Source organism: Pagrus pagrus (assembly GCF_965226575.1).
Source record: "Pagrus pagrus genome assembly, chromosome: 13".
Classification (NCBI taxonomy): domain Eukaryota; kingdom Metazoa; phylum Chordata; class Actinopteri; order Spariformes; family Sparidae; genus Pagrus; species Pagrus pagrus.
The window spans coordinates 17,374,474-17,397,858 of record NC_140197.1 but is presented as its reverse complement, the minus strand read 5'-3'; the positions used below and the strand labels follow the sequence as shown (position 1 = coordinate 17,397,858).

Below are 23,385 nucleotides of genomic sequence, written 5' to 3'. Positions count from 1 at the left end.
GAGAAGGCTCAGGGAGTCCCTGACATTCACCGATCAGCAGCTATATGTGTTTGAGGTCAAAGTACTGTAAATACCATTAAATATACTGATCTGTTGTCAATCTGAGCAACGACAGCAGATAGAAGCTTAATGCAACCAAGACAGGTGAAGCAGAGTGCGCCAGACAAACAGCTTCATATGGATTCACCATGTGGATGATACAGTTAATTAGACTTTGGTTAATAGTTATTTCACTGCTACTAAAACGATTTAATGCTTTACAAAACCATTTATTGAGCAACTGTAAAGGTTTATAAACATCAGTCCGATCTTCACAATAAACAATGAACTAATAAATGGGTTATAAAGCATTTAATTGTTTGTTAACAGTAAGGTAACTATTAACTAAAGTTTAAGCAACAGGGCTCCGGGCTTGTGCAACTATTTTGGTCACACATGCACCCAAAATGATTTCCTTAAACAACTGAGGTTATTGCGATTTCTTGCTGCGTGTGCTGAGAGTTAAATGAAGAGAAAACATGTATTTGCACCTGTTATCCTGTTAAAAATCATTCACATAATGTGAAAATAAATTAAAATGTAATATTGGGTGCACCTTAATGTAAAAATTACCAGTGCAACCAGTATGAAAGGTCTGGAGCCCTGATTAACCATACATTTAATTTAATGATGGTTATTATAAAGTGTGAATGAATTGATATTCCTCACTAATGGATCTCAGAGTGATGGAATGTAACTAAGTACGTTCACTTAAGTACTGTATTTAAGTAGATTTTCAGGAACTTGTATACCTCTACTCCACTACATTGTACTTTTTTCAATCACATATATGTTATAACTTTAGTTACTAGTTGCTTATAGATTGCATGCTGCATCCGTCCCTAAGCAGTACTTTTTACTTTTAATTAATTAATTTTTAATTCCAGTAATCAGAAAAATGGGGATTATCGGCTCTGCTTATCGGCCAAGCGCGTGATCGGCCGAATTTTAAATGAGTATACAGTACATACATGAAAACATACAGTATGTGCTTTTACTTGTACTTTTGATAATTAAGTACATTTTATATGGATTCATACAGACTTTTTCTCAAGTATGCTACTATTTATAAGGCTGACTTTTATCTTTACCAAAATAACATTTTAAGCCATATCTTTACTTTTACTCAAGGTGACACTGAGTCATTTTGACCTCTTCCACTCCATAATCTATTCTCTGTATTCTTTGCACTATATTCCTTCTGCAACAGCACAACAAATGTGCCTCGACTGTAATAAAATGGGCATATTTGCTGCGGGATGTAGCTCAGATGTGCTCGTTTTGGGACCGCTGCCTGTAAAAGGATCTCTGCATGAAAGGGTAGGGGTGGTGGTGGAGGGGGAGAAGGGAGAGAGAGATTGCAGTTACATTACAGCCTCCCTGCATTTACTGTACTGTATAATTCTGGAGGTGAGAGGAGGAGGAGGAGGGGGAGGAGGAGGAGGAGGGGTGAGGGGATGACAGGGAGGGAGTGGCGGATGGGGGAGAAGAATGCGCTTTTTAACTTAATTTGCTATTTACAAGGGCGTTACAGAGGTCCGCGGTCCGGTCTCTGTGTCCCCGGGCGTTATAAATAGTAAAGGTTAATTAGTTAGCTGAGAAATTGGATCAGGGGCGGGCAGTTAGAATTTGATCCACAGACAGGTAACTCAAGCAATCCCCATTGTCACTGCAATCAGACCTATATAAATCCGCCTTGACAGACAGCAGTCACCACATAGCCTTACCTCTCCGCTGGATCACCGACCGGGCGAGATCTCCCACTAACACGGTAAGTTTGGCTGCGAGGATGCTCTGGATGGAAGGTTTTTTACTTTGTTTTTAGACTCGGCTCCTGCAGATTTAGCGCACTTTTTTTTATTTTAGAATGGAGAGTCTGCCTGTGGTGAGGTGACAGCTGAAATAATGGCGTGCGTAAAAGGAGAGACTTTTATGCGTCGGAGGCGACAAAAGACAAAGAAAGAAAGTTATTATTCCTCTCGTGTTTGATCTGCAGGATGAGATTAAGATTTCACATCCCGACTCTGTAGATTTAAGAACTTTTCTCTCTCCTGCACCCACTTCTGTGTCAGTTTTGTCACTTTCTACTCTCCATCAGTGTCAGCTTCTATGTTGTGCTTCTGTACCTGGATACATATGTTAATTCACCATGGTCGTTCCTCCTACAGGAATAAAATGTCGCTCTCATCTATCCTCTCCGCTGATGCCATCGACAGTGCTATCAAGGACTGCCAAGGTATCATCTTCCACCAATATCATTACTGCTCTCTGCCTTCGATTTGTTTTGTTCTATACAGTGTTTCTAATGGAGCCTGTGCGCTCACCAGCCTGCAAGATGTTGACATGAGAAAGATACATGAGTGCAGTATAACCTAGGGCACAGGGTGACATTTGTCAAATGATTTTAGGAGCATCAGTCAGGTCCACATATGATCCCATCAATGGAGGTCAAAGATTAAGAGAAATTGGCCTCTCAAACCAGTAAAATGTAAAATATTCCACAGGGAGCGTTCAGGAGCCTCAGGACAGCCACTTACATCACACTTAATTAACACCTGAGCAGTCATATGTCATCTTCTCTCACAATGCAAACAGACTTAACCGTCTGAGAATTTGCTGATACTAAGGGAGTTTGCTTTAATTCCAGTTTAGTGAAAGAATAAGACCAACATTAAATATTGACATGCACCTGGTGCCGTTCTCTATCCTCCTCCAGCACCAGACTCCTTCTGCCCCAAGAAGTTTTTCCAGGCTTGTGGCCTCGCCCAGAAGAGCCCCCAGGATGTGAAGAAGGCATTCGCGATCCTGGACAACGATGGCAGCGGTTTTATCGAGGAGGAAGAGCTCAAGTGAGTGACAGACTCTTTCTTCACTGCGTTCGCTGGTGGAGAAGATTTGACGGCTTCTTTGGAAAGTCATCGCATTTCTGTGTAGTTTTGCTGATGTTTTTGCGCCAGAGGGGATGTAGTGAAGGGGATACCCGTCCATCATGAGTTTATCCAACTTCTCAGGGCTGACATGACTTTTGGCATCGCTCACTAGAAGTTGTGTTCTCTGGCTGTGCAGAAGCACCCAAAACCTGATAACCTTTGGGAATGACTTGTGACTTGATTGACATTCCTTTAACTTATCTTACATCTTATTACCTGTGCAAATGTATCTTTTGTAGGACAGATTGGACCCCTGTGTTCCTGCATTCTGTCTTTGTGGTCATGTTATGTATCCAGTTTCTGTCCTGAACTTCTGTGTGTGTGTTTGTGTGTGTGGCAGGTTTTTCCTCCAGAGGTTTTCTCCTGGTGCTCGCGTCCTGACGGATAAGGAGACCAAGGGCTTCCTGGCTGCTGCTGATGACGACAGTGATGGTCGGATTGGAGCAGAAGGTGAGATTTTACATCCAAATAATTTCAAAACTTTTTGTATCTTAAATTGGAGATTGACTGAATTTAGATTGGGCTGGTCGTTCTGGGTCAGTAGGTAACACCAGAAAGAGAGCTGTACATTCAAGCACTAAGGTAACACAAACAGCGATGCCTTAGTGTCCCGACACACTCCTTCTGTCCTCCAGCAGCTCAAAACTGACACCTGCACAGTGTTTCTACATTTGTAATTCTAGATTTGTGAATGAGCTTAATTGATCCGACATGTTGTGTCAGTGGTGTGCTGTTCACTTGAGAGCACGACACCGGAATTAGCATCACAATGCTATCTCTCTGTGTCTCTACCGGTGTCATGTCTTTATACTTGGAGGCAGGTGTCACTTCTTCTAACGCTGTTTTCTTTTCCTCCACAGAGTTCCAGGCCATGGTTTTGTCCTAATCACCTGGACGCCATCTCTCCAACTCAATCTGACCCCCGTTACCCCTATTCCAACGCTTCAAGGGCTCTCTTAGTTGTAGTCGTTTTTCCGTCTGGTTAGATAAAAGCTTTTAAATTATTTTTATTTTGCAATGACTCGCTCTGGTCCACAGACGCACACATTCTCATCATGTTTTTTTTTTTCTTTTTCGTATGTTTTAGACAGACCATAAAGCTGTATTTCCCAAATAAATGTACAATTTACCAAATTACTGAGAAAATAAAATGATAAAATCCCCCAAAAAACCTCTGTGGCTCAAGTGTACATCTTTGCATGTTTCTGTATGTCTTTTAATCAGCTATGGTTTGAGATGTCACCAAGTGGCATGGCAAGAAAAACATATTTTATGGCACATGCACAGAAAAAGCAAACACAAAGTCACCACCATTTTCTCGACAGTTCCTCTGTGTCCTTAAACCTTCAATTACCCAGCGGTGAATGAGACTGAATGTCAGACAGTATCACAGAGATGAGAACTGAGACATGTCGTGCTTCAGACTGAGGTGTATATACAGTACAGGTGTGTGTGTGTGTTTGAGAGAGAGAGAGTTTAGAGCCAACTCAGGGAAAAAGCAGAGGAGGTGACCTTGATGACCACCTGAGTGTCACCGCGGCTGGATCGAGTGACACCTGACCTCAGCTTTGTAAATAAACCCAGCTGAACCTTGGTGCTGCTCGGGCTGGGGAAACAAACCACACACACACACACACACACACACACACACACACATGCTACACACACAGAAACCCATCGCATTTGCAAAAATCAAATGTGAGATCAGACACAGGCGGCCATCCATGCAAACACAAATAATATATGCACATAAATACACGCACATCAGAGTTGGAGGTAATAAAATGCATCAGTGTGAATGTGTGTGTATGTGTGTGTGATGCACAGATGCAAGCTCTGCAGAAAGCTATAGCCTAGGATGCTAGCCTTACATGTACTCCTCTGCCAGGCCCTCAGAGAGCTTGCTCAGGATATATTAAAGAAGAATCATTTTATCACACCTCTGCATCCATCCTCCGACAGACTTTAAATAGCACGCTGTGTTTTCAATCTGTGCACTTAGAGGATTCACAGGATTAAAATTAAAAACCACCTCACTGTTCAAACGCCCGTCACAGGCGCCAAAATACAGTCCGGCAAGTTTTTTCAGCCGATCCACTTCGGTGTCATTTCAATACCTGTATATTACAGGGAGAAGCTGACTATTACAGCAGACACCTGCTACTCAGAGCTGTGGGGCAAACCCTGGTATTAGCACGAGGTTGAAGTGTAGGATGCTGCTTGATTCAGATGGTGTGCCGTCATAATGATAGAGGTTACAAACCGCAGTGTGTTAAACTGATATAAATGTGACGAGGCCATAATGTTTTAAAGGCATACTATGCAGGATTTGTTGGTTGTCGTTTGTAAATAAAATCGCGAGTCAGCAACCAATCAGTGTTCCTATGAGGAACAACTAGCAGCTACTGTGTGATTTAGGCATGTCAACCAGTGAGAGAGGTGACCAACAGTTTCTAGTGGCTCCTTTCCAGATGATGTTGTTTTATTAGTTTGTAAACACGCCATTCAAAAGGTGAAAGATAGTTGGTTTTTAGGTCTCATTCTGATGAGTACGTAAGTACTGGATTAGGCCCCTGTACCCCCGCAACCCCCCAAGAGGGGGGTATAAAGTGGCAACACCCCGCGACCCGAACAGGAAAAGCGGACAAGACAATGAGATGAGATGAGATACCAGAAGGTCGCTGGTTCGAACCCCGGCTCCCTGGGCGGAACTGAGCTACATGCTGAAGCATCCTTGAGCAAGATGCTGAACCCCGAAATTGCTCCTGATGCGCACTTGGCACCTTGCGAGGCAGCCTCTGCCATCAGCGGGCCCTGCGATGAGCTGGCGACTCATCCAGGGGTGTACCCTGGCCTTCGCCCCTTGAGTACTGGATTAGGCCCCAGTAGCCCCGCAACCCCCCAAGAGGGGGGGGGGAATAAAGCTGCAACACCCCGCGACCCGAACAGGAAAAGGGGACAAGACAATGAGATGAGATGAGATTCTGATGGTTTGGGTCGGCAAAAGCACCACTGTTTGATTACCTGGGAATGAGACGAAACAATCAACTATCTTTCTCTAAAATCATTGTCACCCAGAAACTCGGCCAACTCATCAGATACGGCAGTTCGGTCAGCGGCCTGTAGCTTCAAACTATGACACAGTTTTAAACGTGAATGGCTCCGTGGTAAACTTAGCAATGCAACGTCCAGTAAAACTTTAAGAATTAAGTTTTCTGACAAACAGTTCACATATTATGACATATTGTGACTTTGGACTTTTGAAAAGATAATACTTTGGGTTAAAGGGTTAGGGTTAGTGTAAGTTACGTTCACGCACGTAACTAAGTCCATCCATCCCTACCATCACCGACTCAGACTTTTCTCGTTCTAAAGACTGCGGCACTTGTTGGGCGGTAGAGGGGCACCTACAGTGTCAAACTTAGAGGTGTATGGCCACTGACGAGGGTGCTGTATTTGATGCATTAGGATTTAGAACGGATGTGAACACAGCAAAATCATAAGAAAAAAGAGAGGGAAATTCCTGCATAATACATCTTTGATATGTTAAAATTAGTGACCATTTCAGGGTGTATCTATCACTCAGTGATTTAGACAATGTAAATGACTGAGTGTTGTATAATCAAAGTGCAGCGATGTAGGTATTAACAGGAAAATACACAAGATCAAGCATTCGTGCTTACAGTAAAAAAAGGTAGTAACTAGTGGTGTGGGTTGAGCTAAAAGAAAGCAGAGGCAAGTTCAGACATCCTTGCGTATTAATAGATTGTAATTAATTAAATAACTTTATTTGCAAACTGTTTGTTCAAAATCCAATACATTTTTCTTAACTAAAAGAAGAGCTACACAACTACACACTACTCTTAAGCTCAAACATACTGTATATTGTGCATATGGATACAAAACACATGTGCATATTGTTAAAGAATACATTTACAGATAAAATTATACCTAACAAGACAAAAAACACTTGACCTGCACAGAGATACACAACGCTAATTAGATCATCATGTATCAATATCTGCTGTTATCAGTCTGATCGCTGCAGATGGGATGGCAGAGAGAGAACCTGGGGGGATGGAAGATGGTGGTGGTGGGGAGGCAGGGTACACGACTGAAAGCAGGACAAGGTTGGGGAAGCCAGTAGGTAACCCAAGCCAGGGGACACACAATGGAGCCGTGACCCCTGCGGGTCATGAGAGGCGAGTGGTAAACAGGAAGGAAATGTGAGCCAACAGGTCGACACTGACTGCTGGATGTGCTGCTGTGAGACAGCAGTACAAGATAATGTGACAAGCAGATTACCTGGACTCAAGGGCAGAGAGACGGGGCGAGAGAGAGAGAGAGAGAGAGAGAGAGAGAGAGAGAGAGAGAGAGTGTAGTTTTGACAGGCCATTAATGTACAACAGTGCTGCTGGGATGATAGTGTGAGAATGAAGACAGAAACCAGCAGTTATTGGAGTGTAAGGTGAAGCATGGAGGAAGTCTTTCACAATATCAGCCCAATAAAAACGATTGTCAAGAGATAAAACAGCTATTCAGACGTAACATACAAGTTAAAAGCAGAGCTCCTTTGCACTTTCTATACTGATGATGAAAAATGGTCTAACAGCTGTCATTTCAAGTCCTGTGGTTAATCATGTACTCTCAATACATCGTTTCAGAGATAATTATTGAACGTACTGTATATGACCAGTGAGGGTGTCATTTTAAATTCTAAGAATAAAGGGAATTAAGGGTGAGGTTACAAAAAATAACCTGGTCCAGTGACTTGGCCATCCCCAAATCTGCTTTACTCGTATCAACGCATGTGTGCACTCTCTCCTACATAAGCACATGCAGAATGTCTGTTTGTCATTATGGACATCTTTCTCAATCACAGGTGGTGGTGGCTCCTTCACTGACACTAGCCACCTCTTGACTCGTAACATTAACATCCTGGTTATTGTTCATCTCTTCAGCCCGGCTTTGTGACCTGACTGAAAAAAGTTAGTCAGTAGATTATTATTTGGGTCTTAAGCTTGTGCCAGCTGCTTCTTTTTTCTTCTTCTCTGTTTTCTGGCATCCTGATCTATGTGTAGGTTCTGGCAGCAATGAATTATTGCTCTTAATCATTACACTAGGTTTGGTGCACCAATTTATGCTATTTTCTGTATCAATTCATAATGGAAATAGTCTTCATTGTGTGTAGGAAAACACAAAACTCAGATCCATTTGACAATTCGAAATATAATGGAGGATAATACAGTAAGGCTCTCTGGCGAGCACCTTGTGAAAATAAAAGTCCTCTGCTAAGGAGTTGTGCTAAATCGTATAATTTAATGTAATGTGATAATAGTTGAAATATTGAGGGGGACGTGTCCCTTGTGTATCCCTTGAAAGCTTCTCCCATGGTAGCTGTGGTAGTAGTAGTAGCAGTTGCAACAATAGTCACCCCGAACTGTTGGGATGCAGCATTAGGTAACAAGAGTAGAGTGAGCAAGCGTAACTTAACTTTACTTTCATATTAAACTATTTTGTGTGACTGCTAATCCTGCACCGTGTAGTTCATCTAGACAGGCGCTTTAGGATGGACACATAGGCCTTCGCCTGCTTGTCTGCTTGGCACTTCAATAATTGATGCTCTCGCTTCATTGTCACCAAAAACTCATATCAAGAAAGGAGTGTCCGGCTCACCTTACTGATTAAGTCTGTGTGAAACTTTAATGTGCACCCCATCTTCAACTGATAACAAACTCGAAGTGCTCAAGCAAACGAGGTAATGGGAAGCTGAACAGCTTGGACCTCCGCCGCGCGCCCAGTGCATGCTCGGACCAACGCCGATCATAATTTGACTCATTCCCGGCCTTTTGGAGCCTGGAGGTATCAGGGATGCGGCTACCTGATAGTCTGAACAGGGAGGAACGTCGTAAAAGATTCAACTGGCGTGTTAGGATGACTGAATGGGCTTTGTGAGCTCTGTGCAGGAACTCTATCCATAATGCAGGGGATGACAGCATTGCCACTGTTCCCCAACAAGCATTAGTCCTGAGCCTGTGCGTATGATGTCTGCGTGAAGCTTCCCTTCATTAATGAATGATAGGCCATGCACATATCAATGGCCACTCCTGATACACACAGGGCATTGGTGGAAGGCCATTTTTCGAAGTCTATTTCCACCCTGGCTCGAGCCTATTGTTTAGATATCCGCTAATTGATGTGTTTTATAAATTAAGCTGTGTCTATTAACTGGACTAATGCAAGATTGCAATTTGAACTAAAAGCCACACCCTGCTTAAAGCCCGGAGCAGCTGCTACATGTGCTGACTCACCGTCAGACTGAGTAATGGCAGCCGTGGAGATGTAGACAGGTACTTTGCAGACTTTTCCAAATGAGAAGGCACAATCAGATAAGATGGAGAGAGTCATCCAGGACAAACTTACTTAAACTAGCTGAATAATGGAGGCAAACTGTCTGGTCAGAGAGGACAACGAAAGGATGTTTGCGTCTCGGTGGAGTTTGGTCCGTAAACACCTTACAACATCCGTAAATGTCAAGGTAGATACGTACAGAGCAGCTTCATAAGCTTGGATTACACCCACGGTGCATTCAGACAACATGACGTACACGTGTCTGCATCTTAATCGCAGTTTACAGTGATAGTAACACGGTAATAACATTACAACTACCGCTCTTAATGTCATATTTTGCTTTTGTTTTGTTGCTTTATGTTCCTTCACCCTTCAATTTTACAAGTTCAAGGACAAACAAAGTTTCATCTCCTTATAGCCGTGCAAATAAATGTTCGGCAAACAGAGCTCAAGTATCAACTCATCCCAGCACACCCACAGGCTGAATACTGCACGTACAGTGTTATGATTGATTTGTTTCCCTGTCAAAACCCTTTTACGAACTTAATGCTCCTTCACCATGATAATAATCTTCAAATGAGTAAGATTTAATAACCACACTGTCCCTGCGTACCACGTGCGATTTATAAGATGTGATCAAGGCAAAGCCACAACTCCCAGTCAAGAAAAAACTCACAAAACCTCCTGTACGACTACATATTGTTGTTTTTACACTTCAGGTTTTGCACGGATTAAAACTCAAGATAATACAAGTTAATTAGTGAGCTGATTTTTACTTTTGAACAGTTTGTGTTTCCAGTGTTTGTGCTAAGCTAAACTAACCAGTTTCTGGCTTTAGACTTATATTTAACCAGGAGTGGTAGTACAGCTTACAATTACTTTATTTTTCAACATGGATTTTTTCAAGTCTGTTGTTTTACTTGCACTTAAGTATGCGTCATGCCATGTAATGTACTTAGTTACTTTTAAAATCATAACTGAACACGTCCTGAGTACAATTTAAATCCATATCCAAACCTTTCATCTGCATTTTTCTTTAGCCAATAAGGCTAAACACCAATCTGATCACAAACAGGCGGTGGTGTAAAGGCAAGGCACGTTTGAATGTATAGCACAATTCAGACACAAGGCAACTCAAAGTGCTTTACAGGGGCATAAAATTAAATTTATAGATGTTAAAAATTGCATTTAAAATACATTAAAAACAAGTAGGAAGACATCAAAAAAATAATAGGAAAATAAGCTGAAATAGAATAGGTTTAACAGAGAGAAGACTAAAGAATAAAAGTCACAGTGCAGTTCAAAGAATTCAAATTGCTTCAGTGAAAGGCAGCGGCAAACAGAAAGTGATAATGAGTGAGCTGATTTACTTTTGGACGGAGCCAGGCTAGCTGTTTTCTCCTTTTTCCAGTCTTTGAGCTAAGCTAAGCTAACTAGCTTCTTAGACTTATATTTAAAAGACAAATAAGAGAGGGTTACCAATCATCTCATTTCACTCTTTGCCAGAATGTGAAGTATTTCCCAAAGTGTCCAACTTTTCCTTTGAGGTGTTACTCTAAGCAAAGTATTCATTGCAGTCTCACAGTTCACACACTGTTTATTTATGTCAGTGACCCAGTAAGACTGTGCGAGAGCACCTACATGCCCTGTGTCACTCCACATACTACAGCCACTCTACAGCCGGACGTGTACCTTGTTGCCTACATGATTTAAAGAACTACCGTGAACTGTCAGGTTTCAGCTCCCATCGTAGTCTCAGTTTCTCGCTCAGGTCTTAGGCTGGCCATCAGATCGGATTATTACCTCAGCAGAGCTGCCAGGTTGGCCCCTGTCCACACACACACACACACACACACTACTCCTCCTTCCGTCTTTCTTGTTAGACTTCAGCAAACAGTGAATTATTCAGGGTTAACAAGCTGTCGGAACGGCAAACTCAATTGTGCATTTTCATTAAACCTCTCTGGCCACGTCTCTTGTAGCTGAAGAGGAGAGGATGTGGGTAAAGTGTGAAACAGCACTAAGCTGAGTCCTCTGTCAGAAAGGTGACAGAGAATGAGGTGAGTGCAAGGGGACATGTCAAAGGAGAGCCCAGTATCAGGCAAAGTCACGGCCTCTTCAATTGCTTCCTGGTAACGGATTGTGTTGCCAGGTTTGATTAATACAAGGATCAATTAGACTGAGCGGATTGATTTTGATCGTTGCAACAGGTTGACTGATGTGGAGCTGCTAGACTAAGGAAATGTATGACTGAAATACATTTCAAGTGTCTCATCTGCTTTCTTCCTAATCTGTCTCTGAAGCTGACGGTGACTGGACTGTTTATTCCAGATTCCAGCATAAAGACTGTTTTATTTTCCTGCAATTAGACTTTATTCATTTAGTTTTTAAGATACGATTCTTAATGATTCTGATAATCAGAAAAATCGATGATAATGATAATTGGCTGGGCAGGAAATGGTTGACCCCATACTATACAGTGCAAACATGTAATATGTATCATTTAGGCCACATTTTACTTTTTACAATTCATACTTAAGTACATTTATGCCAGAAAGTTACTTTTGATATTTAAGTACATTTAATGGAACTTTGCAGCTTTTACTCAAGTACTATTGGTATAAATGCACAGTAGAAATACACAGTACACAGTAGAAATACACCTCACACAGTAGAAATACACAGTACACAGTAGAAATACACAGTAGAGATGCACAGTACACAGTAGAAATACACAGCACACAGTAGAAATACACAGCAGAAATACACATCACACAGTCAAAATACACAGCAGAAATACAAATCACACAGTAGAAATACACAGTTGAAATACACAGCAGAAATACACATCACACAGTAGAAATACACGGTCGAAATACACAGCACACATTGATGTGTATTTCTGAGGTGTATTTCCACTGTGTGCTGTGTATTTCTACTGTGTATTTCTACTGTGTGATGTGTATTTCTACTGTGTGCTGTGTATTTCGACTGTGTATTTCTCCTGTGTGATGTGTATTTCTGCTGTGTGCTGTGTATTTCGACTGTGTATTTCTCCTGTGTGATGTGTATTTCTGCTGTGTATTTCTACTGTGTGATGTGTATTTCTGCTGTGTGATGTGTATTTCCACTGTGTATTTCTACTGTGTGCTGTGCATTTCTACTGTGTATTTCTACTGTGTGAGGTGTATTTCTGCTGTGTATTTCTAATGTGTGCTGTGTATTTCGACTGTGTATTTCTACTGTGTGCTGTGTATTTCTACTGTGTATTTTGACTGTGTATTTCTACTGTGTGATGTGTATTTCTGCTGTGTATTTCTACTGTGTGACGTGTATTTCTGCTGTGTATTTCGAAATACACAGCAGAAATACACCTCACACAGTAGAAATACACAGTAGAAATACACAGCAGAATACACCTCACACAGTCACTTTTACCAAAGTTATTATTTTGAAAATAAATCTTCACTTTTACTTAAGTATGACTTTTGCTCACTTTTTGCAACTGTGTTAAGTTTTAGTTAAGACCATAAGAAAATAAGACCATAAGACCACTTCCTCTGTTGACCGCTGACCTCCTGCACTAGTAACGATTAGATGCAGAAATTATACTGTTGCGCCCTCTAGTGCATTTGGGATGATGCACGCAGAGAGAAATGTGACAGCATGTATTATAACTGTGACACATCAGACATGTACTACATGTAACGGAACTGGGGAAAAAAAGATATTTTAATGAATAATGACTGCAAATTGAATCTGCTTACGGTTGTAAAGGTAAAAAAATAGAATAAAATAAAGAAAGAAAAGGTACACCGGTTTTATTCATTTGTTTATTTATCAAATGTGCAAACACATCAGACACGTATAATGGAAGAGAAAAAAAAGTAATGATAATGAATAATGACTGCATTGCTTGGGGTTGTAAAGGTTAAAATAAAATGAAATAAAATAAAATAAAAACACAGACACCACTTTTATTCCGGCTGTACGTTACCGGATGTGACGTCGCTGCGGCCTCTTCCGGCGCGTCGGTAGCTGCTGCTGCTGCCTGTCAACATCACACAGCCCCAGAAAACACCGGGATTTAGTTTTTAACTGTTTGTCTGTGACAGTCCGCTGGCTGTCCTCCATCATGCCCATGTACAAGGTAAAGCCCATCGGCGGGAGTCTCAAAGACACCGCCTTACCAACCTGCATGTACAAGCTACCCAATATCCACGCACCGCGAGGGAACAGCTGCACCTCCGAGCACGCGCTTCAGGTAACTGGTAACTGATTCTTATCGATAAGGTTGATCGATTTCCAGCTGCTCGGCTCGTATTTGTGTCTCGGTGTTGGCCGCAGCTCGTTTTATTCTCACGCAGTGGCACGCGATGCCCGCACGCTCTGTTAGCATTAGCTAGCATTAGCCAAGCTAGCTGGCTTGCCAGTACAATGAGTAATCTGACTTCTGGCTGATGCAACGATTACTGCCCGTCTCCACTCTAACATCAACATTTAAAGATTATTAAATGATAGTGGGGAGACCATTAGATTAGCTTAGCTCTTCCATTTGACGCATTTGCTGCCACTTTCTTTATTATTAAATGAAGACATGAGACATGATAAGTTCATGTATTGATGGCATGAATGGGCTGAGTGGACCCCTTCAGCTGTGCAGTGGTGGAATGTAATCAATTACATTTACTAAGTTATTGAACTAAGTTAATGTACTCAAATACAATATTAAAAGTACTTTAACTGAATATCTCCATGGAATACCACTTAATACTTCAGCTCCAGAGGCATATACTGCATTCATATTTACACACGTTACACAAATGAACTTAACACATGATGCACTGTTAAATTAGCTTAGAGCTTTTTGATAATGGCTTAATTGTTTTGAGTCTTTTTTTAAGGGAAAAAAGTCCAAATTCTTTGATTCCAGCTTCTTAAATCTGATTTATTTACTCCTATGCCAGTAACCTAATATGGGTTGAGGAGAAAACAACTCATTTGAGGGGGTCATCTATTCTTGGGAAACACTGATTGACATTTATCACCATCCTCTTACTTTTATACACCAAACAACTAATGGATTACTCAAGAAATAATCAACAGATTAATCAAGAATGAAAAATAATTGTTGCAGCCCAACGTTTGCTCCACCTTGTCTGACTACAAGAGTAAAATGCTAAAACACACAGTAAGCAGAATAACAGTTGGTCTGGGTGTGACTCAGTTGCACATGCACCTTTTTAAAATGATCAAGTCCGACTAAACATTGGCCCAAAAAATGTAGCAGATTATTTTTCCTATCTTGATTTCTTGTTGCATGTGCTGTGATTTAAATGAAGAAAAACATGTATTTGCACCTTAATTCCTATCAACAATCATGAACATGCATGTATTATTGTGCACCGCTAAATGATGTGCTGGTGCACAACGTTAGGCACACCAGTGCTGCCAGTGTAAAAAGTTGGTCTGGAGCCCTAAAATGGCTTTTTGCAAACTTTTAAACTGGAGTATTTCTGCAGGGTGATATTGCTACTAATACTGAAGTACCTGGATACTTCCTGCAACGCTGCACCAGTGTTCTATTAAGTGTGGCCATTGTGACACTTGGTAGCATGTTACAAGACTATCTAAAGTCTAGTCTTGGATCCGTCGTGTGTTAGTGTGTGTACTGGCAGGGTTTATCTCAAGATTGGGAATATGCTAAATATATTCTCAGTACTGTTTCAGTTTCATCTGTGTAAGGACTGTTAAATGTAGAGACACCGGCTTACACCCACATCGTTTCAGGATTGTGCTCAAACTGTTAAACGCTCACACTGTCAAATGCCCATTTCAGCCAATCTGAGCATTTCTGCCTCTCGTCTTCCCAGAATGGCGAGGTGGACCCGGCTGTCAGAGCTCTGGAGGCCCGGCAGGATGAGATCATGAGAAAACTGTACGAGCTGAAAGCAGCTGTGGAGGGCCTGGCCAAGACGGTGACCACCCCAGATGCCGACCTGGACCTGACAGTCAGCAGCAGCCTCTCCTCACAAAGCTGCAGCTCCACGACCTTTAAAGGCGTCACGGACCTGGACACGGTACTGGGAAAGGTGAGAAACTGGGAATAACACTGGTGTGCTCTGGAGACAGAACGAGTCTGTTTCATGAGACAACTTTGACTGCGTTTGATTTGATCCATTCCTGTTCACACCCATCGTAACAAGTTATAAACACAAAGGCACAACCTGTTCATACTGGAATTTGTCTTGAAGCACATATGGAGGTGTGGACTGATAACAGCCTGTTTGTGCAGTCTGTATTGGCCTTGTTGAATGAAACAAGTGTTGTAATACTTTATTTATTCATCTCTTTTGTGTGACAAGGACCTCGGAGCTCTCCGTGACATCGTCATAAACGCCAACCCGGCACAGCCCCCCCTGTCCCTGCTGGTGCTCCACAGCCTGCTGTGCCAGCGCTACCGGGTGCTCTCCACCGTCCATGTCCACTCTTCCGTTGCCAGTGTGCCGCCACAGCTCCAGTCCTGCCTCGGCCCTCGCCATGCCGACAGCTACGCACGCCAGATGTTCCAGCTGGGCTTCACCCTCATATGGAAAGATGGTAAGGCGGAGTCACAGAGGCAGTGTGTGTGAGGTGATGGACAGAAGACGAGGAGTGTAGGAGTTTTATACGCTGGCGCCACGCGGCCCTGATCCACACGTAGCTGTTTAATTTGGATGTAATTTCTTGTGAAAGTGTGTAGGTGGTTTGTTACTTGCTTTTTCTGAGCTTAAAAACTAATTAGAATACCTTTCACCCTGCCAGAGTAATCACGTCAGACAATAAGATAAAAGCAAACTGGAATCATTTGAGAAGGGGCTTGACTCTTTTACTGTCAGTGTCAAGAGGCTTTTTGAATAAAGTGATTTAGTTATAAAGTAGAGAGCGTTGTAACCGTAAACACTCTGAATGACAAGCAGTTTCTGGGTGTTTTTGCGTTTGTCACATTTTTGCTTACGGTGGGCTTGTCTTTCACCGCAGTTTGTAAGTCCTGCATCTCTTTCACGTGTTTACAAGTTGATCGTGGTTCATTTTTATCGTCGAAATTGTGAATATCCTCACATGAATGACTTGAAAAGCTGTCTAGCTCCCTGTTGTACAGTCCTATATTGGTTTCCTGATTTTGTGCCGCCTGAGCCTGTGGCCTTGGCAATATTTTTAAAGAAAAATACGCCTTTTAAACCTCGTGATAACATTGTTACACTTACTCTTTGTGTTTTAGGAGAGCTATTTCTAATCATTCCATACTTTGTGATCATGTTATCCAGATGCTTTACATTTTTTTAGCTCTTGTTTACCATGGGACACTATCCTTCATCCACAGTTCCCAAACTGCAGATGAAGTTCAGCGTCCAGAACATGTGTCCCATCGAGGGTGAGGCCAACGTGGCGCGCTTCCTCTTCAAGCTGCTGGCTCCCTACCCCAGTGACCCTGCCCTCGCTACACTGGTGGACAGCTGGGTGGACACAGCTTTCTTCCAGCTGGCAGAGGGCAGCGCCAAGGAGCGCTCAGCCGTCCTGCGGGCACTCAACTCCGCCCTGGGCCGCAACCCCTGGCTGGCCGGGCCCGAGTTCTCCCTGGCTGACATCGCCTCCTACTGCTGCGTGCTGCAGAGCGGCTCGGCCTCCGCTGCTCCCGCTAATGTGCAGCGCTGGATGAAATCCTGCGAGAACCTCGGCCACTTCTGTCCTGCCAAGCTGCTTCTGCAGTGACCGGGGCCGTCCTGGGACCGGACACCAGAAGGGCGTCTTACCCAAGCAAAGTGAGAGAAGGGCATTAGAATATTAAAGTACACCAGTCATGTCTGGAACTGCCTCTAATGCTTCCCTCCTTACTACACTATATCACTGAACTGACGGAGACACAGTTGAAGCAACATGGTTGACGGTTAAAGTAGCTGTGATATTTGTGCCAGCCATGCTGCTTTTGTATAATAAAGAGATTGTAACGCTATTTTATGCAAGGAAGGAAGCATGAGAGGACTGTAAAGACATGGACTTGGTGGTGGATTAAATCAAAGGTACTGACAATGGCTGTTAGTCCAACACACACTGTACACCTTCCACCCACTTTGTGCCTAACATGATCCTGCTCTAAACGTGTGTGTTAATGTGTGGTAGCGGGTATTACGGGCAGTTTAAAAAAGTAATACTTTGTACCATTTGTTTTTCTGAAATCATTAAAACTTTGGATCAAACTTTGAACTGGGCCTTGGGTTTGTTTCATTCCGCTGTTTACTTTAAAAAACAAATATCCTCATCCAGCTGAACAAGTGGCATTTAATGACGTGCACCTACAGGTATGTGTCCAACAGGTGGCAGGCTTGTCATTCATAAAACTTATCATTCACTTGCTGGTCCTATCCAGAGTCCCAAACACTAGTCAGGTGATTCTTCCATGACAAGGTTTAACATACTACAAGATACTTTTAACTAGTTGTGAAACAGTTTAGTTTAATCCCTCTACAAAACCTACACAAGCGAGCTAGACCATCAGCAAAAAGATTGGCTATTTCTTTAGTTGTTGCAGTTAGTCCTGATGCCGAACAAATCGCACAATAAAAACACGTTTTACAGCAGAGTGCTGAGGATGAATGGAAGAGTCGCAGCGTTGGGAAAGAAGCTGCTCTGCTGTCTGCTGGTAAAGTGCTAAAACAAAGTTGACTTTGTTTGCTTTGTCCTCGGGGCTCCCTGAATCAACAAAAAATGAAAGTTCTTTGAAATAACTGAAAAACTCTCATCTTGGGGAAAATCTCTACTTCACCTGGCTTCAAAGAGTCCTCATTCAGACCCTTTGGCTTCTGTTTTTCATTTATATATTGAAAACACTTCTTTTTAAGAGCAGCTCTAGGTCTCCTCTCTGAGGTGGAAGATCAACAGGAAAGTCATTACATCTTATTGCTCTTGTGTATTCACTCATGCATACCTTTAGCCATGCAGGCAGCACAAGAAGTACACTGTAGATGAAGCACAGGCGATGGCTGAACTTTTTTTCTGGTATGCGATTGGTTGAATTAGTACATTTTGGAGACACCTTAAAACGATTTTTAAAATCAAGATCCATGTATTGCTCCCTGAGAAATGAACAGAAATGTCAAAAAACACTATCTTGCAATGTTAAAGGAAAAAATGATGAAATATTCCTGGATCTGTCAGTTTTCCTGGAAAAATTAATGGGGTCTATTCTGGGTCGAGACCCATCCTCCATCCGACTTTTGTGGAAATCTGTTCAATAGTTTTCATGTAATCCTGCCTACAAACCAACCGACCAACCTCTTGGTGGAGGTAAAAAGTTATTTTTCATCTAACATTTAATACTCACCCTTTCTTTACTCAACATTGAAGCAATTATTGTCCCAAATCCTGCATAAAAGCACATATTTCCATTATGTTCTGATGGAAACAGATTACAGACTAATATTTTTCTAAATATAAGATAGAAAACTAATGAAAAGCCGGCTTCTAATGTGCTTTCGTCTTCTAGCACTTAGTGACCTATTTCTAAGAGCATGTAATGTAATGATTGTAGCTTTCACTGAACTGCACTTCCCAAATTCACTGTGAGAACTTCACTCCCCAGACCTGTTCGGCACTGTACAGCTTTCACTTAAAACTGCAGCTCATTTTGAAACTGGTCGAGCAGCTGTGTTGTCTCCTATCGTGAGGTGACAATTCTGTTTCCTGTGGCAATCCTTCCTGTGCTCTCGCTCAGCTGTTCAAGCCGCGTTTCGTCCTTATCAGCTGATGTTTAGCTGAATAGAATCCCAACAGCCTGTCTGTCAAGCAGAATAGATTCTGGAGCAGTGAGGGCAGTTTCACAGCAGTCCACTGGTGGAGAGTTTTTTCTTCTTCTTATCTCTGTCTTTTCAAGCTGCTGTGGGGATATTCATAGTAAAAAAAAACAAGAATATATACAGAGTCATACATGCAATAATGTTGAAAAGAAGAAAAGGCCAATCCCAGGGTGCCTCGCGCTCTCTCGGGGGTTGGTTTTGCATCTTCAGAAGTGTCATGTTTTCGACAGCTCGGGTCCAGACAGAGCCTGTGTATGAATGTGTGTGTTTGTATGCTCTGACAGCTTCCTGTTGGTCTCCAGGCAGCTGCCTGACAAGACGAAATTTCTTAACTGACATCTGGACGCGTGGCGAGGAAAACACTTGGGACTCTGCAGCTCTGGAAATGTGGTGTTTGTGGTGCTGTGTGTCTTCCTCACACACAGGCCTCTTTGAAACGGTTATCAGTATCTGTTGATGCAGTCTGGGTTGCATGCAAATAAAGCAACCGTTCCCACACCAACACTAATCTCATTGCTTTCGGTTTCCGCCTGGTTTGCATAAAAAGGTCAGACACAGACACAAAAAGGCTCTTTCCGTATCTCTTTATATATGATATAAAACATACAGACAGGAGATGCATTCTCGTCGAAGAGCTGTAGAAAAAACAAACTAGCTTAACTGAAAGACAAAATCACTTCAGTTGAACCCTGTGGCTACTTCAAATCACAACAATAGCACAGATAGAAAGATGCTTTCGTCAGTATGTTCAGTCCTTGAATGCCATTGTCCTTTGATTGTCAATTTGATATTTCCAGTAGGCCATTCAGGAGTGGAAGATATGCTATCAAAACAGGTCAGAGTGGCGTATTACAAAACAGAAAACACATCCGGGCTAAATTGTCTGAAACGAGATCTTACTCAGGGTTTTTCTGTAATGATTTTTAGCACAATATGGTTTGATTCTGCATCGATTAAAAGGCTGAAAGACAGAGAGAGTCACGGGGAATGTTTTCACTCAGTGACCAAAGTGCACACGTTGCTGTTGTACCTCAACAGCTGAATGCGTTCGAAGTAATCGTCGGTCAGAAAGTTTCTCTGCGAGGTGACCAGGTTGCCTTTCTGACTGAAGAGACGCTGGACTGGAGCCGTTGATGGCAGCGTGGTGTTGTATTTGAGGAAAAGCTGCTTCACTCTCGGGAAGTCCTGCAGGCACTCGAGGCTCTTCCCCGTTCCTTCAACGTACTTGCGGATCTCGTCCATCACTCCCCGCTGCTGGATCTGGATGGCGGGCTTGACGGGCCCGTAGCTGAAGAAGTCGTCTTCGGATTCGATGGTCGATAAACTGCGGCTGGGGTTGGTCTCCGTCACGTTGCAGGGATCCACCTGGGACGCCTCTGTAGCCAGCAGGGTGCACATCTCCTCCCTCTCGGAGGCACCCATCCACCACAAGCGAAACTGAGGAGTGGTCGCCGTTGCGATCTTTGCCTCGGTGCTGGAAAACAGCTCCTGGAACCGCACGTCGATAGCCCCTACCATGGCGTTGATGACCTCGCTGAAGTAATTTGCCGCATCTTTCTGCTCACTTAACTTGTTCTTCAGGCTGAGAACAGTCGGGATGACCAGCCCGAGGTAACATTTCTGCTCCGCTTGGAAGAGTTCAAGTGCAAACGCGAGCGGGTGGAACACAGTCACGTACTCCTTTAGGAAGGCCATCTCCTCGGGCTGCATGCGCGGGACCTCGAGGCGGGCGCACAGCTCCGTCAGCTCCCGCTCGGTGAGAGAGACGATCTTCTGCACAGCACAGTACTCCACGTTCCATCGTATGACAGCGGGCACGACAAGCGCCATCTTTCCTATCTCCTCCGCCGCGTCCATACCGACCTGAAGGTGGTGGCATTTGCTCCATATGGCGTACACCTTGGCCATGGCACTGTAATGTAGCTGGCACATGGGCCCCTGCGACACCGCCTGCCAAAAGTCCTCAGAGACAACCAGCTCCAGGGTGTGAGATGCACAGCGCTGCACCGTGGGCAGAAACAGGAGCATGTCCTGCTCCGGCTCGCCCTCCAGAACGGCGCTAACGTTCTCGTAGAAGCCAATGTCATCGTCGCTTTCCGAGCTGTCCACCGCAAACTCTTTAAACACGCTCACGAAGGGGCTGCCGTTGTCGGTGACCGTGGTCTGCACTTTGCTTTCGATATTGTACGCCACGTGGATGTCGTGTATCCGTCCGGCTATGGTGTCGTATGTGATGCGGCCCTGCAGCCGCGCGAAGCCCAGAGCAGCAGATTTCCTCTCCAAAGAATCCTGGTCGATCCAGTGACAGGTCATCCCGAAGAAGCTTCTGTTGTTGGCCGTCCAGACGTCAGCCGTGGTGCACACGTACTGGACGGTGCTTAGTTTCGACATCAGCTCTTCCCGCATCCTGGAAAAACCCTGGTCCACCTTTGTAAACAAGGTCACCCTGTCCATGGACTTTAACCCTTCAGTCAAGCCTGCGATCAGCTTCCTGAAGCCAGGTTGCTCTAGCAGATAAAAAGACTGACAATCCTCCACGATGAAGTTGAAAATTAGATCATCAGTCTTTGATTGGGTCATGCACTTGGAGATGATTTCAGCTTTAAGTTTTTTGAGCTGGCAGTGCCGGCTCTCTTCGCCGTTGTGCTCTTCTTTCTTCCTTCCCCTCTTGGCATCAGGCCTGGCTTCGCAGCCCAAATGTGTTCTCTGGAAGACAAGAAAAACCCACAGATACAGTTTCTGGTTACTTGTTGGAGGTGTGCCATTCGTGTGTGCTGAGTTTGTAACAGTTGAAAAACTGAAACTTGCAATATGGAAAAATCCACGAGAGCACTTTAAAACCCACATGCAGAGTAAAATGAGTTGTTGGATGAAGAGCCTGCAGCGCCCTGAGTTAATAAGCATGCAGCTATAATGTAACGTTATTAATCACGAGGGCAGCTATTCATTCATTGACTCTTTCAAACATTAACCCGGCGGGTACTGCAGATCATTACAGGGAGATTACTTTGTGAAACTTACGTCTAAATGCTTCTTTAGGTTTGAGGTTGAGGTTTTCGACGTGGAGAGCAGATTAACCCTCGGCAGACATAGATTACACTGGACGATGATATTTTTCCCTTGATCTGCCTTGTACGTGAAATGGTGGCGATAACGCCAAGTATGCATGGCCGATTTAGTCTCGCCGCCGGGTTCACTGTGATCCACATCCATCTCGGACTCTATCTTTACTGTTGCCGACGTCTTGAATTATAATAAAAGTATCGTAATCCGATTTAGTAATCGTGATTACACGTAAAGTAACGATGGCGGTAGAGAAATCCTCATGAAAAAGGGGCAGGCCTTTGTTCGGATGTTGCGCAGAAAACAAACAAGGAGCGGACACCGTCGTCGCTGTTTGCGCTCGCGCACGCGCCTCGGCGGTCAAGCGACTACGCGGCGAATGCGCGCAGTGGAGCGGTGCGCATGCGTCGTAAGCGCGCGGGCGTCCGCACCGTGACGTCACTGTCCTCTCCTTGGGGTTTTTATCCACATTAGTGGAAGTACTTTTACCAGCCAGCATTTCCTTTTCCTAGACTTGATGCAGCGAGTTGGCGCCACCTTCAGGTCCGCGGAGGTAAAAACAAAATGTCACTGCTTTTTAATTGATGAATTATAAAGAAAACATTTAGTCCGTTTAGTCTTACTACTTATAAGACGAGTGACATCTTGGCTGCAATTATTGTAAATAGCTGTGCAAATAAACGCAGATTAAAGACAGAAATAATAATTAATTATATTGATATGGCACCTTCAAATTAAGAGTTTACAAAGTGCTTTGACAGAAGCAGGTAACTCAGGGAGACAATGTAACAGAATAGAAACTGAAGAGTCAGGCCACATAGGAAGAAAGAAGAAAACTTTCCCAACTACAGTGGCGGACTCAAGATGTTTGAGGGGCAGGGGCGGAAAAATGAAAAGGGCACCACAGGTGCAAGGGGTGGCACCAGCAGAAAGCTATGAGAGATTTATAGTGAAGAGAGGTCACTTCATCACGTTGTGTCCAGTGGAGGGGCACCCTACCTTACAGCTCAGACTGCTTTAGTACACATAATATGACATTTTATTAGTATAGCATCAGGGCATGTATCCCAGCTTTGCTTTATCCTGAGGGCATTTTATGTTTTGTAGCTTTAAATGTTTAAGACAGCTAATCTGAGTTGAAGCGTGGCTGTCTGAATGCTGTCACTCTC

General features: G+C 43.4%; 3 protein-coding genes across 4 annotated transcripts; 2 read left to right on the top strand and 1 right to left on the bottom strand.

The window, feature by feature from the left end:
• The first annotated feature begins 1,634 nt into the window (after positions 1 to 1,634).
• Positions 1,635 to 4,127, top strand: pvalb8 (parvalbumin 8). The gene is made up of 5 exons (XM_084370811.1): positions 1,635 to 1,810; positions 2,208 to 2,275; positions 2,756 to 2,888; positions 3,310 to 3,419; positions 3,830 to 4,127. The coding sequence occupies exons 2-5, from the start codon at positions 2,215 to 2,217 to the stop codon at positions 3,853 to 3,855; spliced, it is 330 nt and encodes a 109-aa protein (XP_084226937.1). The 5' UTR covers positions 1,635 to 1,810; positions 2,208 to 2,214; the 3' UTR covers positions 3,856 to 4,127.
• Positions 4,128 to 13,322: 9,195 nt separating this feature from the next.
• Positions 13,323 to 17,564, top strand: aimp2 (aminoacyl tRNA synthetase complex interacting multifunctional protein 2). Of its 2 annotated transcripts, none has more exons than XM_084370398.1 (4): positions 13,323 to 13,470; positions 15,194 to 15,412; positions 15,686 to 15,920; positions 16,684 to 17,564. In XM_084370398.1, exons 1-4 carry the CDS (start codon positions 13,456 to 13,458, stop codon positions 17,070 to 17,072), a joined length of 858 nt encoding a protein of 285 aa, XP_084226524.1. In that variant the 5' UTR covers positions 13,323 to 13,455; the 3' UTR covers positions 17,073 to 17,564. The 2 variants fall into 2 exon arrangements, with proteins under 2 accessions (XP_084226524.1, XP_084226523.1); XM_084370397.1 differs by having other exon boundaries at positions 13,324 to 13,584.
• Positions 17,565 to 19,720: 2,156 nt separating this feature from the next.
• zbedx (zinc finger BED-type containing X) lies at positions 19,721 to 22,520 on the bottom strand. Its single transcript, XM_084370594.1, has 2 exons — positions 22,175 to 22,520; positions 19,721 to 21,859 (listed from the first exon to the last, which is right to left on the bottom strand). The coding sequence occupies exons 1-2, from the start codon at positions 22,364 to 22,366 to the stop codon at positions 20,147 to 20,149; spliced, it is 1,905 nt and encodes a 634-aa protein (XP_084226720.1). The 5' UTR covers positions 22,367 to 22,520; the 3' UTR covers positions 19,721 to 20,146.
• Between the last annotated feature and the right edge of the window lie 865 nt (positions 22,521 to 23,385).